The sequence below is a fragment of the Pristiophorus japonicus genome, unplaced genomic scaffold, assembly GCF_044704955.1.
Source record: "Pristiophorus japonicus isolate sPriJap1 unplaced genomic scaffold, sPriJap1.hap1 HAP1_SCAFFOLD_388, whole genome shotgun sequence".
Classification (NCBI taxonomy): domain Eukaryota; kingdom Metazoa; phylum Chordata; class Chondrichthyes; family Pristiophoridae; genus Pristiophorus; species Pristiophorus japonicus.
The window spans coordinates 294,713-319,594 of NW_027253739.1; the positions used below are offsets into that span (position 1 = coordinate 294,713).

The 24,882-nt window shown below is 52.8% G+C and overlaps 1 protein-coding gene across 1 annotated transcript in view; it reads left to right on the forward strand.

The window, feature by feature from the left end:
• LOC139250546 (organic cation/carnitine transporter 2-like) overlaps positions 1 to 24,882 on the forward strand; it is a 336,028-nt gene that overhangs the window by 35,969 nt on the left and 275,177 nt on the right. The window contains exons 2-3 of the mRNA XM_070872923.1: positions 1,796 to 1,899; positions 21,108 to 21,262. Of these exons, the coding sequence (XP_070729024.1) occupies positions 1,796 to 1,899; positions 21,108 to 21,262 (259 nt within the window). The remainder of the gene's footprint in view (positions 1 to 1,795; positions 1,900 to 21,107; positions 21,263 to 24,882) is intronic.

Consider the following 24,882-nt stretch of genomic DNA (forward strand, 5'->3'; position numbering starts at 1 on the left):
AGCAGGCTCCCACTGGCCACCAACGAGGGGGCGTCGGAGCAGAGCACCGAGATGGTCATGGCCTTTGAGGCTTTTGACACCACAGGTTCCCCCATCACAGCCCGCCAGATCAAACTCTGGACCAACAGAGACCCCCTCCTATCCATGATAAAGAAATGTGCCCTGACTGGGGATTGGGCGCCCACACACAGGGCGTGCCCCGAGGAGATCAGACCATTTCAGAGACGGATGGATGAACTCTCCGTCCAAGCTGACTGCCTGTTATGGGGCAGCCGGGTAGTCATGCCCCAGAAAGGAAGGGAAGTGTTCATCAGGGAACTCCACAGTGAGCACCCTGGCATCGTGTTAATGAAGGCCATTTCCCAGTCACATGTATGGTGGCCTGGAATTGACTCAGACCTGGAATACTGGGTTCGCAGGTGCACGACATGTGCCCAGCTGGGCAATGCCCCCAGGGAGGCCCCACTCAACCCGTGGCCCTGGCCCACCAGGCCATGGTCACGTATTCACGTAGACTATGTGGGCCCGTTCATGGGGAAAATGTTCCTGAACGTTGTCGATGCATACTCGAAGTGGATCGAGTGCATCATATTAAACTCGTGCATGACATCCATCACCGTGGAGAGTCTGTGTACAGTTTTGGCGACCCATGGCTTGCCGGACATCCTGGTCAGCGACAATGGCCCGTGTTTCACCAGCCATGAATTCCAGGAGTTTATGTCGGGCAATGGCATCAAATACGTCCGGACAGCGCCGTTCAAGCCGGCTTCCAATGGTCAGGCGGAATGTGCGGTCCAAGTCATAAAACAGGGCATGCTATGTATCCAGAGACCCTCCCTTCAGTACCGCCTATCGCGCCTCCTGTTGGCCTACAGGTCCCGCCCGTACTCGCTCACGGGAGCCCCGCCAGTGGAACTCCTCATGAAACGCACGCTTAAAACGCGGCTGTCCCTCATTCACCCAGCCCTGGCAGACATTGTTGAGGGCAAGCGCCAGTCCCAAACCGAGCTCCATGATCGAGGCTCAAGGGGAAGGTGTATAGAAATAGATGACCCAGTATTTGTTCTTAACCATGCTTTGGGACCCAAGTGGCTTGAGGACTGTAATTGGCAAAGAAAGAAACAGGGTCATAGTGGTCAGACTAAACAATGGGCAGATATGCCACAAACACTTGGACCAAGTAAAGAAAAGGTTCAGCATAGACACGGAGGAACCTGAAGAAGAGCATGAGATGTCACCCACACCACTGCCAGTGGACGAGCAACGAGGACAATCCACAGCATGCACAGTCCCTGCGGCCAGCCCGGACAGGCCGGAATCACCTCAGGTGACAGAGACGCGTGCCGAGGCTCAGCCACCAGAGCCACAACTGCGGCGCTCCACGAGAGAGCGTCGACCACCTGACAGACTTAACCTTTGACACAAAAAGACGTAAGGGAGAGGTGATGTCATGTATTTCACCATCTTGCAATGACAATAGTACCTGTACCCTTGTAATGCACACCCTGACCACAGGGGGTGAGCTTGCGGGAGACACTCCTCACCTGGGTTTCCAGGTATAAAAGGGGAGGTCCCACCTAGGGTCAGCACTCCTTGGTCCTGGGAGTAAAGTGAAGGTCACAGAGTGACCGTGCCTGATATATCCATGCCTCGTGTGAGTTTGTAACACGGTGCAGAGACACTACAACAAACATACGCCGCTCCTCCGGCACGATCTCTCACCGTTCCTCCACCACAACCAGTCAAATGGCCAAGACCACATATTTGGAGCTTTTAATTTCTCTTTATATTTCAGTGGGACTTGGTGTGTAACAACGACTGGAAAGGGCCGTTTTCTATATCCGTATTCTTCATGGGAGTGCTGATTGGTTCCTTGGTTTCTGGACAGTTGTCAGACAGGTGAGATACTTTCTTTATTCAACTCTGTTAGAAAGAGTCATGATAGCCTCTCACATCTGACCAAAAGCAGGAGGGGGCAGGGAGGCAGCTTAAATTAGGGATGAGTAAACTTACCTCACTATCCATGTTGCTTTCCCAACGACTGATATTTTAGCTCCTGACTTTGTGAAGGCCTCATAAATGTTGAAATGTCTGGGTGCGATGCCGTCAGTTGGAACTGTGTACAACACTGGTCACACTGGGGGAAGCTGTTGCCCACTGGATCCAGGGCAAGATCATTTTATTTACAATTTTAATGGATTCCTTGTAGGTCAGGAGGAGGAGTGCAACTCCGGGTCCCACAAGGAACCCATGGCTCTCCCCTCCCCCAGACGCCCTCTCCCCCCAATACCATGACCTATCTTAATTCTGAGACCGTTCTCTCAAGTCCCTGACAGCGGACTCCTGCCGACAGAAATCTCGCTTCTGCCAGCCAGCCTCCTTGTCCTTCCCGCTGGGTTCAGGCGGGAGTCAGTGCTGGAATATGGTGACGAGACCAGCAGGTTAAAATGGCCCGTGACTCATTCCAAGGCCCTGCAGAAGTCACTCGCCCCCACTGTTCCCCCTCCCACTCACACTCATGTCCCAAATTAATTCAGGGCTGTTATTTATTGTTCAACTGTTGCCTGTTTATTTCGTACCCCTGTGCTGGGGTCATATAAAATGACTTGAGAGACAGAGGTGAATAGGTGACTATATTCTACAGCCACTGTATTACAATCGGTAACTGTCCGATTTCAGTGTTTAATACCTGCTGAATCATTTCATGGTCACACATAAAACTATTGTTGAGTGAAATCACATTGATTGTAGAAAAGCAAGTGTATGTCTTCATCTCCTGTATTTTACCAAACATGTTAACCCTTTTGTTACTACATCACAAAGTGTGATTTTACCTCCTCGGTCCCTGTCCTTTGCCACATTACAAAAGAATTGTGAGGGCCATTTATTTCCATATTTCTGACGATCAGGTTTTCTGGATATGAGTTTGTGAGTGAGTGTGAATATATATATTTCCAAACCTGTATGCACATGTGTGTTCGTGCACGAGTATGAGTAAAACAGAAAGACCTGGATTTGTATAGCGCCTTTTTCGACCACCGGACATCTCAAAGCGCTTTCCAGCCGATGAAGTACTTTTTGGAGTGTGGTCGCTGGTGTAATGAGTACGAGTATGAGTGGATGTTTTTATTTAAAATTTGTTCTTGGGATGCGGCCACATTTACTGCCCGGAGAAGGTGGGTCGTGGGTTCTCCGTTGTGGTGATGGTTTTCCAACAATGGCATTATTTAAGAAAGTCCAGGCTATTGACCAGTGGTGATGGAGGAATGGGGGGATATATCCAATCAGGAAGGCGAGTTTTTCAGAGCAGAACTTGGAGGTGATGGTGTTCCCACAACATTACTGCTTTTGCTGTTCTTGGTGCTGGAGATTGGAGGGGAGGAGGTGCTGTTAGAATAACCTTCCATGGTTGCTGCAGTGCTTCCTGTACATCATACATACTACATTATACCCGTGATGGTGATGGTACATTCTGCTGATGCCAATCAGGGAACTGTACTGTCCTGAATGTTGTTGGGGCTTCACCCATCCAGGCAAGTGGCGAGTATTCCATCACATTCCTGACTTAAACCTTGTTCAGAGGCTTCGACAAGTTAGGAGTTAAGCCCCATCACTCTGCCTGTAGCCACGCTGTTGCTATGACCAGTTCAGGTAAACTTTTGCTCAGTGGTGACCGTCAAGATGTTGCTGACAGGACGTGGTCAAGCAAGCCACACAGTTGTAGCAAGCTGCTATTCGGGATAACTCAAGGCAAGTAATAAATGCTGGCCCACATCTCCAGAATACATTTTAACAAACACACTGGGACACAACTAGGGCACATTACCTCCAAAGTGGCAGGTCCATCGAAAGAGTGCTGGCGAAGGAGGGGATTCTGGGTTCTGTCCAAGTAAACATCTTCCAATTGTCCCTGCGGTCCCCTTTGTAAAAAAAACGTTGGAAATCCTTTTCTTCAGAGTACTAGCTAGAATTCCAGCCTGGACACACACACACACAGACACACCTGTGTTATGCAAATCTAAGCCTGTGGATAAGTCTGTGCTTATGTGCATGATTGCTATGTAATTGAGAGAATATAGATATTGCATGTGCAGCAGTGTACAAGTGTATGTACAAATGTGTGTATCATTTAGCATGTGTATCAGGAGTGTGTGTAGACACACATGTCCTGTTCATGGTATCGCTTGACCATTTGGAAGGGTTGGCAGCGCACCCTGTGCGGTTTGTTTGGGATGAATGTCTATGTTCAGTGAGGTGAGTGGTGTTGGTGCAAGGGACTGTCTGCATCGAGCATTCCTGGATCAGATGTGGCACGATGCAGGAGTGTGGGAGCAGGGTGGGCCGTATGGTCCCCTGAGCCTACTCTGCCATTCAGTGGGATCGTGGCCGGTCTTTGGTCTCGACTCCACCTTCCTGTCCGATTAGCATATCCCTTAATGTCCCTGCAGTCCGGGGATCTGTCTGTCTCGGCCTTGGGTGTGCTCGGCGATCCAGCATCGGGTGGTGTCCCGGGCATTCACAGCCCTCTGAGTGGAGAGGTTCCTCCTCCCAGGGCAGAGCAGCGTGAGGAGGTGCGTAGAGAGGAGTGAGTTCCGAGGTCGGCGAGAGGCCTATAAAGGCCCAACGCGGTGGCAGTCGGGAGCAGCATGAGGAGGTGCGTGGAGAGGCGGGAGTTTTTCTTTTTTCTCTTCTATATCAGTGAGTAAGCTTTAGCATTGTTGTTGCCAATTTAAGTGTATCTAAGGGTTAAGTCATGGCATGAGAGCTCGGTCACGTGATATGGTCCTCCTGTACTATGTGAGAACTCAGGGACACTTCCGGTGTCCTTGACGACTACATGTGCGGGAAGTGTATCCGCCTCCAGCTCCTGACAGACTGCGTTGCGTAATTGGAGCTGAGGGTGAATTCACTCTGGAGCATCCACGATGCTGAGAATGATGTGAGTATCACGTGTAGTGAGTTGGTCTTACCGCAGGTAAAGGGTACACAGCCAGATAGGGAATGGAAGACCAGCAGGAAGAGCAGTGCAAGGAAGGTAGTGCAGGGGTCCCCTGTGGTCATCCCCCTGCAAAACAGATACACTGCTTTGAGTACTGTTGAGGGGAATGACTCATCAGGGGAGGGCAGCAGCAGCCAAGTTCATGGAACCATGGCTGGCTCTGTTGCAGAGGAGGGCAGAAAAAAGAGTGGGAGAGCGATAGTGATAGGGGATTCAATTGTAAGGGGAATAGATAGGCGTTTCTGCGGCTGCAACCGAGACTCCAGGATGGTATGTTGCCTCCCTGGTGCAAGGGTCAAGGATGTCTCGGAGCGGGTGCAGGACATTCTGAAAAGGGAGGGTGAACAGCCAGTTGTTGTCGTGCACATTGGTACCAATGATATAGGTAAAAAAAGGGATGAGGTCCTACAAGATGAATTTAAGGAGCTAGGAGCTAAATTAAAACATAGGACCTCAAAAGTAGTAATCTCAGGATTGCTACCAGTGCTAGGTGCTAGTCAGAGTAGGAATTGCAGGATAGCACAGATGAATACGTGGCTTGAGCAGTGGTGCAGCAGGGAGGGATTCAAATTCTTGGGGCATTGGAACCGGTTCTGGGGGAGGTGGGACCAGTACAAACCGGACGGTCTGCAACTGGGCAGGACCGGAACCAATGTCCTAGGGGGAGTGTTTGCTAGTGCTGTTGGGGAGGAGTTAAACTAATATGGCAGGGGGATGGGAACCAATGCAGGGAGACAGAGGGAAACAAAAAGGAGACAAAAGCAAAAGACAGAAAGGAGATGAGTAAAAGTGGAGGGCAGAGAAACCCAAAGCAAAAAACAAAAAGGGCCACTGAATATAAAGGGGCTGCAGGAGGGGTCAAAACTAAAAATCATGGTTTAAAAACTAGGATTAAAACACTCTACCTAAACGCACGCAGCATTCGAAATAAAGTAAATGAGTTGACGGCACAAATCATTACAAATGGGTATGATTTGGTGGCCATTACAGAAACATGGTTGCAGGGTGGCCAAGACTGGGAATTAAACATACAGGGGTATCTGATGATTCGGAAAGATAGACAAGAAGGGAAAGGAGGTGGGGTAGCTCTGTTAATAAAGGATGATACCAGGGCAGTTGTGAGAGACAATATTGGTTCTAATGAACAAAATGTTGAAGCATTGTGGGTGGAGATTAGAGATAGTAAGGGGAAAAAGTCACTGGTGGGCGTAGTTTATAGGCCCCCAAATAATAACTTCACGGTGGGGCGGGCAATAATCAAGGGAATAATGGAGGCATGTGAAAAAGGAACGGCAGTAATCATGGTGGATTTTAACTTACATATCGATTGGTCAAATCAAATCTCACGGGGTAGCCTGGAGGAGGAATTCTTAGAATGCATATGGGATTGTTTCTTAGAAGAGTATGTTACAGAACCTACAAGGGAGCAAGCTATCTTAGATCTGGTCCTGTGTAATGAGACAGGAATAATAAACAGGAATAGTAAATGATCCTCTCGGAATGAGTGATCACAGTATGGTTGAATTTGTAATACAGATTGAGGGTGAGGAAGTAGTGTCTCAAACGAGCATACTATGCTTAAACAAAGGGGACTACAGTGGGATGAGGGCAGAGTTGGCTAAAGTAGACTGGAAACACAGACTAAATGGTGGCACAATTAAGGAACAGTGGAGGACTTTTAAGGAGCTCTTTCATAGTGCTCAACAAAAATATATTCCAATGAAAAAGAAGGGCGGTAAGAGAAGGGATAACCAGCCGTGTATAACCAAGGAAATTAAGGAGAGTATCAAATTAAAAACCAATGCGTATAAGGTGGCCAAGGTTAGTGGGAAAATAGAAGATTGGGAAAATTTTAAACGACAGCAAAGAATGACTAAGAAAGCAATAAAGAAAGGAAAGATAGATTACGAAGGTAAACTTGCGCAAAACATAAAAACGGATAGTAAAAGCTTTTACAGATATATAAAACTGAAAAGAGTGACTAAAGTAAATGTTGGTCCCTTCGAAGATGAGAAGGGGGATTTAATAATGGGAAATGTGGAAATGGCTGAGACCTTAAACAATTATTTTGCTTCGGTCTTCACAGTGGAAGACACAGAAACCATGCCAGAAATTGCTGGTCACAGGAATGTGGGAAGGGAGGACCTTGAGACAATCACTATTACTAGGGGTGTAGTGCTGGACAGGCTAATGGGACTCAAGGTAGACAAGTCCCCTGGTCCTGATGAAATGCATCCCAGGGTATTAAAAGAGATGGCGGAAGTTATAGCAGATGCATTCGTTATAATCTACCAAAATCTACCATAATCTACCATAATCTCTGGACTCTGGGGAGGTACCAGCGGATTGGAAAGCAGCTAATGTAACGCCTCTGTTTAAATAAGGGGGCAGACAAAAGGCAGGTAACTATAGGCTGGTTAGTTTAACATCTGTAGTGGGGAAAATGCTTGAAACTATCAATAAGGAAGAAATAGCCGGACATCTAGATAGGAATAGTGCAATCAAGCAGATGCAGCATGGATTCATGAAGGGGAAATCATGTTTAACTAATTTACTGGAATTCTTTGAGGATATAACGAGCATGGTAGATAGAGGTGTACCGATGGATGTGGTGTATTTAGATTTCCAAAAGGCATTCGATAAGGTGCCACACAAAAGGTTACTGCAGAAGATAAAGGTACGCGGGGTCCGTGGAAATGTATTAGCATGGATAGAGAATTGGCTGGCTAACAGAAAGCAGAGAGTCGGGATAAATGGGTCCTTTTCGGGTTGGAAATCGGTGGTTAGTGGTGTGCCACAGGGATCGGTGCTGGGACCACAACTGTTTACAATATACATAGATGACCTGGAAGAGGGGACAGAGTGTAGTGTAACAAAATTTGCAGATGACACAAAGATTAGTGGGAAAGCGGGATGTGTAGAGGACACAGAGAGGCTGCAAAGAGATTTAGATAGCTTAAGCGAATGGGCTAAGGTTTGGCAGATGGAATACAATGTCGGAAAGTGTGAGGTCATCAACCTTGGGAAAAAAAAAGGGAATACTATTTGAATGGGGAGAAGTTACAACATGCTGCGGTGCAGAGGGACCTGGGGGTCCTTGTGCATGAAACTCTTTTGGAGTTTACCTGAAAAACATAAACATTAATCCGTGCCCCCCGACATGGATTACACACCAAACATTTACAAGGCCCTTTTTTTCCTTTTTTTTGTGTTTTTCTTTTTTCTTTTTTTTTTGGGGCACTAATATCACATTTTTTTTTCCAGTGCCCCCTATAAAAGGGGAGGGGGACACTAAAAGCACCGGCAATTAAAACAAATTAAACTTTAAAACGTAAAATCAAATTAAAATTTGGTTGCCGGGCGTGATGATGCACTCCAGTCCCTCCGGTGCCCACCTCTCGCGGAAGGCCGCGAGCGTACCGGTGGACACCGCGTGCTCCATCTCCAAGGACACACTGGACCGGATGTAAGAGCGGAAGAGAGGCAGGCAGTCAGGTTGAACGACCCCCTCGACCGCCCGCTGCCTGGACCGGCTGATGGCACCCTTGGCCGTACCCAGGAGCAGTCCTACGACGAGGCCTTCGGACCTACCCGCTCCCCTCCGCACAGGGTGCCCGAAGATCAGGAGAGTGGGACTGAAGTGCAGCCAGAATTTCAGGAGCAGCCCCTTCAAATAATAAAACAGGGGCTGCAACCTCGTGCACTCGATAAAAACATGGAACACGGACTCTTCCAGACCGCAGAAATTGCAGGCGGCCTGGGAGTCCGTGAACCGGCTTAAAAATTTGTTGCACGGCACTGCTCCGTGCACCACCCTCCAGGCCAAGTCCCCGATGAATAGTGGGAGGACCCCTGCGTAGAGTGCCCTCCATCGGGGACCCCCGCCTCCTTCGGATGGCAAGATGGTATGCCATGCCGTGTCTGGACGGCCGGCGAGGATGGCAAAGTTGAGGGTGTGCAGGAGCAGCCCATACAGGAAACCCCTCCGCGCGGAACTGAAAGGCACGGAGGGGATTTCCCCGAGGCGGCTCAAGTTGTGAGGCGCCGGCCCCCGAGGGAGGTTCCGGGGTTTGGCGCCGATGAGGAATTCCGTCCGGACGGGGGTCAGTTCGGACGGGATCTCCCCACGTGCTTGAGCCTCCTCGATGCACCTAACGGAGTCAGGGCCCAGAGCTGTTTTCAGCGACTCGATGGCATCGGCCGCGTGGCGGACGTTGGCAGAGTTTAGGCGCCGCGCCAGCGTGTCTGGCGCCATCCAGCCCGCTCCTCCGCCATCGAGCAGGTCCCTGACCCTGGTCACCTCACCAGCCACAGCCCTCTCTTCCGACCGCCACATAAAACCTCGGCCGTGGAGGTACGGATTCCCGAGCAGCGGTTCCTGCAGGACGGCCGCCACTCCAGCCGGCGGAGAGCTGCGCTTGGTGGAGACTTTGTTCCAGACCCTGATGAGTTCCCTGTAAAAGACAGGCAGCTCCCGGAGGGCGGTCCTGGCACCCCCCAAGTTCACAAACAGGAGCTGCGTGTCATAATTGAGGTCGCGCTGCTGGCGGAAGAAATACCTCGCCAGAGCACACCACCTAGGAGGGGGCTCGACGTAAAGGTATCTCTGCAAGGTCTGAAGACGGAAAGTCGCGAGCTGGGCGCTGACGCACACCAACGACTGACCGCCCTCCTCAAGCGGGAGACTCAAGACCGCAGCAGAGACCCAGTGCTTCCTGTTGTTCCAGAAGAAGTCCACCAGCTTCTTCTGTATCTTGGCGACAAACGCAGGGGGAGGGGTCAAAGTGACCAGCCGGTACCACAACATTGCGGCCACCAGCTGGTTTATGACTAGCGCTCGGAGCAGTCCTGTCCAGCGCCCAAGGCGAGCGGCGACCTTGGCCTCCAGCTCCTGCCAGTTCGCCGGCCAGGCTCCCTCGTCGGGGCTAAGATAGACTCCCAGATAGAGGAGATGGGTCGTGCTCCAGGCAAAAGGCCTGAGCTCCTCCGGCAGGGAGTCCACCCGCCACTGACCCACCAGGAGTCCGGAACATTTCTCCCAGTTGATCCTGGCGGAGGACGCGGCCGAGTAAATCTCCTGGCACTCACGCATCCTCCGCAGGTCAGCGGGATCCTCTACTGCGAGGAGCACGTCATCGGCGTAAGCCGAGAGGACGACCTCCACGCCCGGCCCTTGCAGAGCCAGTCCCGTCAACCTCGTCCGCAAGAGGCGCAGGAAAGGCTCCACGCAAACGGCGTATAACTGGCCGGACATGGGGCATCCCTGGCGCACCCCTCTCCTAAAGCGAAGGGGTGCCGTCAAGGACCCGTTAACCTTAATCAGACACTCCGCGGCGGCATACAAAAGTCGGATCTGGGCGACGAAATGCGTCCCGAACCCGAAAGCGCGCAGAGTTCCGAGCAGATAGTCGTGATCCACCCTGTCGAACGCCTTCTCTTGGTCGAGAGATAGGAAGGCGACCGACAGACCAGCCTCCTGGGAACAATGGATGAGGTCCCGGACCAGATGGATGTTATCGTGGATTGTCCGGCCCGGGACCGTGTAGGACTGGTCGGGGTGGATCATGTGGTCCAGCACGGCACCAAGGCGAGCAGACATCGCCCTGGCGAAGATTTTGTAGTCCGTGCTGAGGAGGGAGACCGGGCGCCAGTTCTTAAGGAGGCGGAGATCGCCTTGCAGTTAGCATGAAACTCTTTTAGAGTCTACCTGCAAAAACATAAAACATTAAATCGTGCCACCCGCCCTGGGTGACACACCAGACATTTACAAGGCCCTTTTTTTTCCTTTTTTTGTTTTTTTTGAGTTTTTCTTTTTCTTTTTTTTTTGGGCACTAAAATCACAATTTTCCAGTGCCCCCTAAAAAAGGGAAGGGGACACTAAAAGCACCGGCAATTAAAACAAAATAAACTTTAAAACGTAAAATCAAATTAAAATTTGGTTGCCGGGCGTGATGATGCACTCCAGTCCCTCCGGTGCCCACCTCTCGCGGAAGGCCGCGAGCGTACCGGTGGTCACCGCGTGCTCCATCTCCAAGGACACCCTGGACCGGATGTAAGAGCGGAAGAGAGGCAGGCAGTCAGGTTGAACGACCCCCACGACCGCCCGCTGCCTGGACCGGCTGATGGCACCCTTGGCCGTGCCCAGGAGCAGTCCTACGAGGAGGCCTTTGGACCTACCCGCTCCCCTCCGCACAGGGTGCCCAAAGATCAGGAGAGTGGGACTGAAGTGCAGCCAGAATTTCAGGAGCAGCCCCTTCAAATAATGGAACAGGGGCTGCAACCTTGTGCACTCGATAAAAACATGGAACACGGACTCCTCCAGACCGCAGAAATTGCAGGCAGTCTGGGAGTCCGTGAACCGGCTTAAAAATTTATGGCACGGCACTGCTCCGTGCACCACCCTCCAGGCCAAGTCCCCGATGAATAGTGGGAGGACCCCTGCGTAGAGTGCCCTCCATCGGGGACCCCCGCCTCCTCCGGATGGCAAGATGGTACGCCATGGCGTGTCCGGACGGCCGGAGAGGATGGCAAAGTTGAGAGTGTGCAGGAGCAGCCCGTACAGGAAACCCCTCCGCGCGGAACTGAAAGGCACGGAGGGGATTTCCCCGAGGCGGCTCAAGTTGTGAGGCGCCGGCCCCCGAGGGAGGTTCCGGGGTTTGGCGCCGATGAGGAATTCCGTCCGGACCGGGGTCAGTACGGACGGGATCTCCCCACGTGCTTGAGCCTCCTCGATGCACCTAACGGAGTCAGGGCCCAGAGCTGTTTTTAGCGACTCGATGGCATCGGCCGCGTGGCGGACGTTGGCAGAGTTTAGGCGCCGCGCCAGCGTGTCTGGTGCCATCCAGCCCGCTCCTCCGCCATCGAGCAGGTCCCTGACCCTGGTCACCTCACCAGCCACAGCCCTCTCTTCCGACCGCCACATAAAACCTCGGTCGTGGAGGTACGGATTCCCGAGCAGCGGCTCCTGCAGGACGGCCGCCACTCCAGCCGGCGGAGAGCTGCGCTTGGTGGAGACTTTGTTCCAGACCCTGATGAGTTCCCTGTAAAAGACAGGCAGCTCCCGGAAGGCGTTCCTGGCACCCCCCAAGTTCACAAACAGGAGCTGCGTGTCATAACTGAGGTCGCGCTGCTGGCGGAAGAAATACCTCGCCAGAGCGCACCACCTAGGAGGGGGCTTGACGTAAAGGTATCTCTGCAGGGTCTGAAGACGGAAAGTCGCGAGCTGGGCGCTGACGCACACCAACGACTGACCGCCCTCCTCAAGCGGGAGACTCAAGACCGCAGCAGAGACCCAGTGCTTCCTGTTGTTCCAGAAGAAGTCCACCAGCTTCTTCTGTATCTTGGCGACAAACGCAGGGGGAGGGGTCAAAGTGAGCAGCCGGTACCACAACATTGCGGCCACCAGCTGGTTTATGACTCGCGCTTGACCCCTGTAGGACAGCACTCGGAGCAGTCCTGTCCAGCGCCCTAGGCGAGCGGCGACCTTGGCCTCCAGCTCCTGCCAGTTCGCCGGCCAGGCTCCCTCGTCGGGGCTAAGGTAGACTCCCAGATAGAGGAGATGGGTCGTGCTCCAGGCAAAAGGCCTGAGCTCCTCCGGCAGGGAGTCCACCCGCCACTGACCCACCAGGAGTCCGGAACATTTCTCCCAGTTGATCCTGGCGGAGGACGCGGCCGAGTAAATCTCCTGGCACTCACGCATCCTCCGCAGGTCAGCGGGATCCTCTACCGCGAGGAGCACGTCATCGGCGTAAGCCGAGAGGACGACCTCCACGCCCGGTCCTTGCAGAGCCAGTCCCGTCAACCTCGTCCGCAAGAGGCGCAGGAAAGGCTCCACGCAAACGGCGTATAACTGGCCGGACATGGGGCATCCCTGGCGCACCCCTCTCCTAAAGCGAAGGGGTGCCGTCAAGGACCCGTTAACCTTAATCAGACACTCCGCGGCGGCGTACAAAAGTCGGATCCGGGCGACGAAATGCGTCCCGAACCCGAAAGCGCGCAGAGTTCCGAGCAGATAGTCGTGATCCACCCTGTCGAACGCCTTCTCTTGGTCGAGGGATAGGAAGGCGACCGACAGACCAGCCTCCTGGGAACAATGGATGAGGTCCCGGACCAGATGGATGTTATCGTGGATTGTCCGGCCCGGGACCGTGTAGGACTGGTCGGGGTGGATCATGTGGTCCAGCACGGCACCAAGGCGAGCAGACATCGCCCTGGCGAAGATTTTGTAGTCCGTGCTGAGGAGGGAGACCGGGCGCCAGTTCTTAAGGAAGCGGAGATTGCCTTGCAGTTAGCATGAAACTCTTTTTGGAGTTCACCTGCAAAAACATAAAACATTAAACCATGCCACCCGACCTGGGTGACACACCAGACATTTACAAGGCCCTTTTTTCCTTTTTTTGTTTTTTTTTTGTGTTTTTCATTTTTTTTTTGTTTTTTTTTTTGGGCGCTAAAATCACATTTTTCCAGTGCCCCCTAAAAAAGGGAAGGGGACACTAAAAGCACCGGCAATTAAAACAAAATAAACTTTAAAACGTAAAATCAAATTAAAATTTGGTTGCCGGGCGTGATGATGCACTCCAGTCCCTCCGGTGCCCACCTCTCGCGGAAGGCCGCGAGCGTACCGGTGGTCACCGCGTGCTCCATCTCCAAGGACACCCTGGACCGGATGTAAGAGCGGAAGAGAGGCAGGCAGTCAGGTTGAACGACCCCCTCGACCGCCCGCTGCCTGGACCGGCTGATGGCACCCTTGGCCGTGCCCAGGAGCAGTCCTACGAGGAGGCCTTTGGACCTACCCGCTCCCCTCCGCACAGGGTGCCCAAAGATCAGGAGAGTGGGACTGAAGTGCAGCCAGAATTTCAGGAGCAGCCCCTTCAAATAATGGAACAGGGGCTGCAACCTCGTGCACTCGATAAAAACATGGAACACGGACTCCTCCAGACCGCAGAAATTGCAGGCGGCCTGGGAGTCCGTGAACCGGCTTAAAAATTTGTTGCACGGCACTGCTCCGTGCACCACCCTCCAGGCCAAGTCCCCGATGAATAGTGGGAGGACCCCTGCATAGAGTACCCTCCATCGGGGACCCCCGCCTCCTCCGGATGGCAAGATGGTACGCCATGGCGTGTCCGGACGGCTGGAGAGGATGGCAAAGTTGAGAGTGTGCAGGAGCAGCCCGTACAGGAAACCCCTCCGCGCGGAACTGAAAGGCACGGAGGGGATTTCCCCGAGGCGGCTCAAGTTGTGAGGCGCCGGCCCCCGAGGGAGGTTCCGGGGTTTGGCGCCGATGAGGAATTCCGTCCGGACGGGGGTCAGTTCGGACGGGATCTCCCCACGTGCTTGAGCCTCCTCGATGCACCTAACGGAGTCAGGGCCCAGAGCTGTTTTTAGCGACTCGATGGCATCGGCCGCGTGGCGGACGTTGGCAGAATTTAGGCGCCGCGCCAGCGTGTCTGGCGCCATCCAGCCCGCTCCTCCGCCATCGAGCAGGTCCCTGACCCTGGTCACCTCACCAGCCACAGCCCTCTCTTCCGACCGCCACATAAAACCTCGGCCGTGGAGGTACGGATTCCCGAGCAGCGGTTCCTGCAGGACGGCCGCCACTCCAGCCGGCGGAGAGCTGCGCTTGGTGGAGACTTTGTTCCAGACCCTGATGAGTTCCCTGTAAAAGACAGGCAGCTCCCGGAGGGCGGTCCTGGCACCCCCCAAGTTCACAAACAGGAGCTGCGTGTCATAATTGAGGTAGCGCTGCTGGCGGAAGAAATACCTCGCCAGAGCACACCACCTAGGAAGGGGCTCGACGTAAAGGTATCTCTGCAAGGTCTGAAGACGGAAAGTCGCGAGCTGGGCGCTGACGCACACCAACGACTGACCGCCCTCCTCAAGCGGGAGACTCAAGACCGCAGCAGAGACCCAGTGCTTCCTGTTGTTCCAGAAGAAGTCCACCAGCTTCTTCTGTATCTTGGCGACAAACGCAGGGGGAGGGGTCAAAGTGACCAGCCGGTACCACAACATTGCGGCCACCAGCTGGTTTATGACTAGCGCTCGGAGCAGTCCTGTCCAGCGCCCAAGGCGAGCGGCGACCTTGGCCTCCAGCTCCTGCCAGTTCGCCGGCCAGGCTCCCTCGTCGGGGCTAAGGTAGACTCCCAGATAGAGGAGATGGGTCGTGCTCCAGGCAAAAGGCCTGAGCTCCTCCGGCAGGGAGTCCACCCGCCACTGACCCACCAGGAGTCCGGAACATTTCTCCCAGTTGATCCTGGCGGAGGACGCGGCTGAGTAAATCTCCTGGCACTCACGCATCCTCCGCAGGTCAGCGGGATCCTCTACTGCGAGGAGCACGTCATCGGCGTAAGCCGAGAGGACGACCTCCACGCCCGGCCCTTGCAGAGCCAGTCCCGTCAACCTCGTCCGCAAGAGGCGCAGGAAAGGCTCCACGCAAACGGCGTATAACTGGCCGGACATGGGGCATCCCTGGCGCACCCCTCTCCTAAAGCGAAGGGGTGCCGTCAAGGACCCGTTCACCTTAATCAGACACTCCGCGGCGGCGTACAAATGTCGGATCCGGGCGACGAAATGCGTCCCGAACCAGAAAGCGCGCAGAGTTCCGAACAGATAGTCGTGATCCACCCTGTCGAACGCCTTCTCTTGGTCGAGGGATAGGAAGGCGACCGACAGACCAGCCTCCTGGGAACAATGGATGAGGTCCCGGACCAGATGGATGTTATCGTGGATTGTCCGGCCCGGGACCGTGTAAGACTGGTCGGGGTGGATCATGTGGTCCAGCACGGCACCAAGGCGAGCAGACATCGCCCTGGCGAAGATTTTGTAGTCCGTGCTGAGGAGGGAGACCGGGCGCCAGTTCTTAAGGAGGCGGAGATCGCCTTGCAGTTAGCATGAAACTCTTTTAGAGTCTACCTGCAAAAACATAAAACATTAAATCGTGCCACCCGCCCTGGGTGACACACCAGACATTTACAAGGCCCTTTTTTTTTTTGTGTTTTTCATTTTTTTTTTTGGTTTTTTTTTGGGCGCTAAAATCACATTTTTCCAGTGCCCCCTATAAAAGGGAAGGGGACACTAAAAGCACCGGCAATTAAAACAAATTAAACTTTAAAATGTAAAATCAAATTAAAATTTGGTTGCCGGGCGTGAGGATGCACTCCAGTCCCTCCGGTGCCCACCTCTCGCGGAAGGCCGCGAGCGTACCGGTGGACACCGCGTGCTCCATCTCCAAGGACACCCTGGACCGGATGCAAGAGCGGAAGAGAGGCAGGCATTCAGGTTGAACGACCCCCTCGACCGCCCGCTGCCTGGACCGGCTGATGGCACCCTTGGCCGTGCCCAGGAGCAGTCCTACGAGGTGGCCTTCGGACCTACCCGCTCCCCTCCGCACAGGGTGCCCAAAGATCAGGAGAGTGGGACTGAAGTGCAGCCAGAATTTCAGGAGCAGCCCCTTCAAATAATCGAACAGGGGCTGCAACCTCGTGCACTCAATAAAAACATGGAACACGGACTCCTATAGACCGCAGAAATTGCAGGCGGCCTGAGAGTCCGTGAACCGGCTTAAAAATTTATGGCACGGCACTGCTCCGTGCACCACCCTCCAGGACAAGTCCCCGATGAATAGTGGGAGGACCCCTGCGTAGAGTGCCCTCCATCGGGGACCCCCGCCTCCTCCGGACGGCAAGATGGTACGCCATGGCGTGTCCGGACGGCCGGCGAGGATGGCAAAGTTGAGAGTGTGCAGGAGCAGCCCGTACAGGAAACCCCTCCGCGCGGAACTGAAAGGCACGGAGGGGATTTCCCCGAGGCGGCTCAAGTTGTGAGGCGCCGGCCCCCGAGGGAGGTTCCGGGGTTTGGCGCCGATGAGGAATTCCGTCCGGACCGGGGTCAGTTCGGACGGGATCTCCCCACATGCTTGAGCCTCCTCGATGCACCTAACGGAGTCAGGGCCCAGAGCTGTTTTTAGCGACTCGATGGCATCGGCCGCGTGGCGGACATTGGCAGAGTTTAGGCGCCGCGCCAGCGTGTCTGGCGCCATCCAGCCCGCTCCTCCGCCATCGAGCAGGTCCCTGACCCTGGTCACCTCACCAGCCACAGCCCTCTCTTCCGACCGCCACATAAAACCTCGGTCGTGGAGGTACGGATTCCCGAGCAGCGGCTCCTGCAGGACGGCCGCCACTCCAGCCGGCGGAGAGCTGCGCTTGGTGGAGACTTTGTTCCAGACCCTGATGAGTTCCCTGTAAAAGACAGGCAGCTCCCGGAGGGCGGTCCTGGCACCCCCCAAGTTCACAAACAGGAGCTGCGTGTCATAATTGAGGTCGCGCTGCTGGCGGAAGAAATACGTCGCCAGAGCGCACCACCTAGGAGGGGGCTCGACGTAAAGGTATCTCTGCAGGGTCTGAAGACGGAAAGTCGCGAGCTGGGCGCTGACGCACACCAACGACTGACCGCCCTCCTCAAGCGGGAGACTCAAGACCGCAGCAGAGACCCAGTGCTTCCTGTTGTTCCAGAAGAAGTCCACCAGCTTCTTCTGTATCTTGGCGACAAACGCAGGGGGAGGGATCAAAGTGACCAGCCGGTACCACAGCATTGCGGCCACCAGCTGGTTTATGACTAGCGCTCGACCCCTGTAGGACAGCACTCGGAGCAGTCCTGTCCAGCGCCCTAGGCGAGCGGCGACCTTGGCCTCCAGCTCCTGCCAGTTCGCCGGCCAGGCTCCCTCGTCGGGGCTAAGGTAGACTCCCAGATAGAGGAGATGGGTCGTGCTCCAGGCAAAAGGCCTGAGCTCCTCCGGCAGGGAGTCCACCCGCCACTGACCCACCAGGAGTCCGGAACATTTCTCCCAGTTGATACTGGCGGAGGACGCGGCCGAGTAAATCTCCTGGCACTCACGCATCCTCCGCAGGTCAGCGGGATCCTCTATCGCGAGGAGCACGTCATCGGCGTAAGCCGAGAGGACGACCTCCACGCCCGGCCCTTGCAGAGCCAGTCCCGTCAACCTCGTCCGCAAGAGGCGCAGGAAAGGCTCCACGCAAACGGCGTATAACTGGCCGGACATGGGGCATCCCTGGCGCACCCCTCTCCTAAAGCGAAGGGGCGCCGTCAAGGACCCGTTAACCTTAATCAGACACTCCGCGGCGGCGTACAAAAGTCGCATCCGGGCGACGAAATGCGTCCCGAACCCGAAAGCACGCAGAGTTCCGAGCAGATAGTCGTGATCCACCCTGTCGAACGCCTTCTCTTGGTCGAGGGATAGGAAGGCGACCGACAGACCAGCCTCCTGGGAACAATTGATGAGGTCCCGGACCAGATGGATGTTATCGTGGATTGTCCGGCCCGGGACCGTGTAGGACTGGTCGGGGTGGATCATGTGGTCCAGCACGGCACCAAGGCGAGCAGACATCGCCCTGGCGAAGATTTTGTAGTCCGTGCTGAGGAGGGAGACCGGGCGCCAGTTCTTAAGGAGGCGGAGATCGCCTTGCAGTTAGCATGAATCTCAAAAAGTTAGTTTTCAGGTGCAGCAGGTAATCAGGAAGGCGAATGGAATGTTGGCCTTCATTGCGAGAGGGATGGAATACAAAAGCAGGGAGATCATTCTGCAACTGTATAGAGTATTGGTGAGGCCGCACCTGGAGTACTGCGTGCAGTTTTGGTCACCTTACTTAAGGAAGGATATACTGGCTTTGGAGAGGGTACAGAGATGATTCACTAGGCTGATTCCGGAGATGAGGGGGTTACTTTATGATGATAGATTGAGTAGACTGGGTCTTTACTCGTTGGAGTTCAGAATGGGCTAAGATCTTATAGAAACATTTAAAATAATGAAAGGGATAGACAAGATAGAGGCAGAGAGGTTGTTTCCACTGGTCGGGGAGACTAGAACTCGGGGGCACAGCCTCAAAATACGGGGTAACCAGTGTTGTGAACAAATCTTCTATATTCGGCAATGTATTGGGGACATTACCCTCTGGAACCTGGTTTACGGTTACTTTATAATCATCACACAATCTTACCTTACCATCGGACTTAGGTACAACAACAATGGGTGTAGCCCAATTACATGGATCTATCTTACAAATAATGTTCTCAGTCTCTAGTCTTTTGAGTTCTTGCTCAACTTTCTCCTTGAGTGCATATCGTACGGAACGTGGCTTGTAGTAAACCGATCTAGCATCCTTCTGTACCCTGACACTCGCCTTGAAGCTGAGGATCGGACTGCCCGTTTCACAGAACACCTTCGGATACTGCTTGATAACCTCATCCGTTGATGAAAATCTTGCTTCCACACAGAAAATCTTACTCCAATCCAGCTTCAGTGAGCTCACCCAATTTCTTCCTAGTAAGGCAGACTTGTCTCCTTTCACTACTATTAGAGGCAAGTTCTGAAATTGATCTTTATATTTCATCGGTATGGTGATACGACCTACCACAGGAATTTTCTCTCCCGAGTAGCCTCGCAGCTCTATCTTGGATTTCTCCAGTTGGAAATCACGTAATTTGTCCCGGTACAGTGACTCCGGTACTACACTCACGGATGCATCCGTGTCAATTTCCATTGGTATCTTGAATCCTGCAACATGTATGTGGATTTTGATACTTTCCGAATCGCTGTCCGTTAACCTCGTGCTCCTGATGATGTGTAATTCTAACATCTCCTCGTCCTGTTGTTGTTCTTCCATGCTATGTAGTCTCTTGGGTTTTCTACTCATAGCTTTGAACGCTGGACTCATAACTTTGGAAGCTGCTTTACTCTTCAGTCGGCATGCCTTCGCAAGATGCCCAGTCTTTCTGCAGAAGAAACACTCTGCCTTCACGTGTGGACAACTTTGAGCAATGTGTTGTCCGAGGCACCTATAGCACGACTTCGACGCTCTGGTAGAATTTCCAGTTTCTGAGAGTTTGGGCCCCCACCGTCTTTTAACTGAACCAGCGGGTGATTTACCTCAGTTGACTGATGACCGTAATCATTATTTCATTCTTGGGAATATTGTTCGGCCATGCCCATCAACCTCGCTGTCTGACAAGCAATCTCAAAAGTCAAGTCATCTGTCATCAATAACTTCCTTCTGATCGCATCATTTTTCACCCCACAAACAAAACGATCCCCTAATGCTCGGTTTTGAAAGTTTCTAAAATTACAGTGCATCGATAGCTTTTTTAATGCTATGATGTAATCACTGATACTTTCGTCAGCCTTTTGATTCCGAATCCCGAAACGATAGCTTTCAGAAATTTCTAATGCTTTGGAATTATAATGCTGCTCCAGCTTCATTAAAATCTCTTTAAGCGTTGTGTCCTGTGACTCGTCAGGCACAAGCAGATTTACAAGAGTTTTGTACAATGCCGGACCCACCTCCGATAAGAAGATCGCTTTCTTACGCTCAAACACAGCCCGGTTCTGGACTGCATTGTCTGGAACTTCGATTATGTAATTTGCAGTGAAATACATTTCTAGCCGATCCACATACGCTTTAAAACGTTACCGGTCGTGTCTATATTCCCCCAAATGTCCCATTACACCTGTCATTTTAATCTCTAGCTGTTCACACCATGTGCTGTTTTTTACCTCAGATTTTTGTAGCTTTTTTCCAAAGATAGAAACTTCGGCTGGCTGAATCCTTCACCAACAAAATTTAAGCTTTAAATCATCCGAAAAATCCCATCTCACCGCCAAATGTGATATCTTCACAGAGCACAAGCACACACAGCTTCCAACATGGCAGGCAGCTCTCTCACGGAAGCCTCCGGAATCTGCCTGGTTCTGTTTATTATTAACTCTGCAGTTGCAGTACCCAATATGTCCACATCCACAGTGTGGAGCTAAAACATTACAAGCTTACAGACATTACAGTGTCCCTCAATCAACATAACAAAAAAAAATGATCTGGCTATTATCACATTGCTGTGTGTGGGAGCTTTCTGTGCGCAAATTGGCTGCTGCGTTTCCCACATTACAACAGTGACTACACTCCAAAAGTACTTCATTGATTGTAAAGTACTTTGAGATGTCCAATGATCATTAAAGGCGCTATATAAATGCAAGTCTTTCTTTTATGTTAGCAGTTATGCAGTAGTGTATATAGTTGAAACTTTATTTGCTTCTGCTTTGCAGGTTCGGGAGAAAGGCCGTTCTGTTTGGAACTATGGCTGTACAAACTGGATTCGGCATACTTCAAATATTCTCTCCAAACTGGGAAATATTCTGTCTTCTTAATTTCCTTGTGGGTATGGGACAGATTTCAAACTACATGGCTGCCTTTGTTCTGGGTAAGTATGCACACCACTCGGTTTGCTTTTATTCACCTTTTGATAATTTTGTCGCTCAGTATGACACTAAGTTCTGTCCATTACTTGTTGGTCCTGAAGACTGGTTGAATACTAATGGAATTTTGAGGCCTCAGTCGTTTTCAAATTCAGTTGTGTGGAAAAATGGTAAAAAGCAAATGCTGAACGATGTGAGGCAGCAAGCGTGCATCTGCTGGAACGTGAACCGCAGGGTTCCTGAATTGCATAAACCAAGTATGAGCGATGGTGCTGACAGTTCAGTGTGGCAAAAGGACTTGGGGGTTAACAGGGAGAGAGCCAAGCCAAAGCACAGCCAAGGTGCAAGGGCTATTGGCACTTAAGTCAGGAGAGAGCTAAGCCAGAGCACATAGCGCAAATGTAATCGACACAAAGGACTTGGGGGAGAGTGATGTTATATATGTAGACTATAGATATACTCTCTGTGTAGTCACTGTATAGTTGCATAAGATGGAGACTTGTTACCTGATGTACTATCATTAAGGTTTACACTGTGTATATACTATACTAGCACCACTAGAGGGTGCAACTGGAGGAGACCAGGGTTTCCTGCCCCTGTGGCAGAGGCTGTCCACCAGAGGGCACTGCGGTGGGAGACCTGAGGGTCACCTGTATAGGTGTGCAGGGCCCAGTATAAAAGGCTGCCCACCATGCTTGTGCCTCACTCTGGAGTTACAAATAAAAGACCAAGGTCACTACAGTTTGAGGCTAACACATTGCCTCGTGGAGTCATTCATAACAACTGGTGATGAGAATATGGCTACCTTTGGCACACTAAAAGACTTCGCAGAGGGTGATGATTGGGATGCCTTCACGGAAAGGCTTGAGCAATATTTCATGGCAAACGAGCTGGCAGGGGAGACGGACACATTGGCGGAGAAGCACAAGGCTATATTGCTGACCAGTTGTGGGCCCGAGGCCTACCGCCTCGTCAGGGACTTGCTGGCATCCACGAAGGCCAAGGATAAGACATACGATGAGCCGACCGACTCTAACTAACCAAAACAGAATATCCTCACGGCCAGGCACAGATTCTACACTCACCACAGACCTGAGGGCCAGGAGATTGCAAAATATGCTGCCGACCTCAGGAGACTTGCGGCACCGTGTGATTTCGGCACACACCTCAGCGAAGCATTGCGGGACATCTTCGTTATAGGAATCGGCCACGAGGGCCTCCTTCACAAGCTATTATCTGCCGACACCACAGTCAACCTGCAGAAGGCCATCAGCATCAGTCAGGCGTTCATGACCCCGACCTGTAGCACCAAGCAAATTATTCATCCTGTGGACTCAAACCCGACAAGTACTGTACACAGAATGGTGCCTTTCACAGGCAAGACTGTAGAACGTGGCTCTGTCCAGGGCAGAGAGCACAGACCTCAGGGTTCCAGAACTCAGAGTCCACCGAGGGGTGCTAATTGAGTAGCACCATGCTGGCGTTGTGGAGGAAACCATAGGGCTCACCAGTGTCGGTTTGCTGAGTAAGTGTGCAAAGCCTGTAACATGAAGGGCCACCTCCAGCGTATGTGTAAAAGAAATACGACTCACCATCTAGCAGAGGAGTCGGTAGATGACTTTGAATCCAGAATGACTATGATGATTTGGCCAGAGAGGCAGCTCAGCCCCAAGAAGAAGTGTATGGAGTGTATACCTGCACCACCGATTGTCCTCCAGTGATAAACTGCGTTCCAGTCTTCATGGAAGTGGACACGGGAGCGAGCCAGTCAGTGATGAGCCGGGATGCCTTTGAGAGGCTATGGAACGAAAAACGACCCGAGCTGGTTCCAGTACAGGAAAAGTTGCACACCTACACCAAGGAGCTGATCCCAGTCCTGGGTAGTGCGGATGTAAGTGTAATCCATAATGGCGTGGTGCTCAAGTTACCTCTGTGGATTGTTGCAGGTGATGGTCCAACGCTACTCGGAAGAAGGTGGATGGGGAAGATCCAGTGGAAATGGGAAGACCTCTTCACTCCAGCAATCGATGTCCCCCGTGCTCAGAGGCAGAGCAAAACCTCACCTTCGCTTGGGCCAGGCACCAGAGAACAGACCAACGCAGCACCTGAGGCACAGACCATCCATCACACTACGTGGCAATGATCCGACCGGAACGAACCTTCCCGGCTCCAGTGGCAGGACTCCTGGGGAGGAAGATCGAATTCACAGGCACTCGTCCAGCTTTTGTGGCAGAATCGCGGGAGAGAAGGATCAAGGCAGTCGACCTCGAGGACAGAGGCAAGATGGAGTCCCTGCTGCAGCGAGGGGCAGCGAGGCTGAAAAAAAAGATGTCCGCGGCCAGACCACGAGATGCAACACTGAGGGACCAACACGTGGTGTCTAACAAAGGATCTGATTGGAGTAAAGCCAGCAGGGTTCTCTTAAAGGAGACCGGCAACCAACTGAACTTAAAGAGACAGTGCATGCACGGCAATCAATGTAATGGACCGATTAAGATTGTGAACAAAATGTTGTTGTGAGATGTCTGGAATAGAGTGTCCCCAAAAATAACAAGTGAGCGAATTCAGGAATGTGAAGGCACTGATCCTGATACCCTGCCCCAGGTCTATCCCACAAGTTATAGGTCAGTGACCTCAGGAGGGTGAAGGCACTGATCCTGATACCCTGCCCCAGGTCTATCCCACAAGTTATAGGTCAGTGACCTCAGGAGGGTGAAGACACTGATCCTGATACCCTGCCCCAGGTCTATCCCACAAGTTATAGGTCAGTGACCTCAGGAGGGTGAAGGCACTGATCCTGATACCCTGCCCCAGGTGTCCCCACAAATTATAGGTCAGTGACCTCAGGAGGGTGAAGGCACTGATCCTGATACCCTGCCCCAGGTGTCCCCACAAGTTATAGGTCAGTGACCTCAGGAGGGTGAAGGCACTGATCCTGATACCCTGCCCCAGGTCTATCCCACAAGTTATAGGCCAGCGACCTCAGGAGGCTGAAGGCACTGATCCTGATACCCTGCCCCAGGTCTATCCCACAAGTTATAGGTCAGTGACCTCAGGAGGGTGAAGACACTGATCCTGATACCCTGCCCCAGGTGTCCCCACAAATTATAGGTCAGCGACCTCAGGAGGGTGAAGGCACTGATCCTGATACCCTGCCCCAGGTCTATCCCACAAGTTATAGGTCAGTGACCTCAGGTGGGTGAAGGCACTGATCCTGATACCCTGCCCCAGGTCTATCCCACGCTGTAGGCACCCGATGGCACTATTCCCCACGGACCTGGAAATGTAAACGGTGGCAGTACACGCAGTCGGCCGCCGTTGCCCAACACCCGGGTGGAGACGGTGCAGCCCCCAGACCCAGTCACTACCTCGGCCATGTCCGGGAGCAAAAGGTCAGAACCAGCGAGTTCCCCAAACGGGACCTGGAACAGCCAGGTTCCCAACACCGTTAGAGAGCAGGCAGAAGATTCTGCAGCCCTCAAAGGAGGACAGGGAGGCCACACACATCTGTAGCTCTGCCCACCAGTAGGCAACGGCAAAGGCCCTGAGTCCTGGCTCGGTGAGCGAACCAAGCGCCCCCGCCACTAGCAGGGGGCAGCGCCACCATCAGACGACTAGGACCACG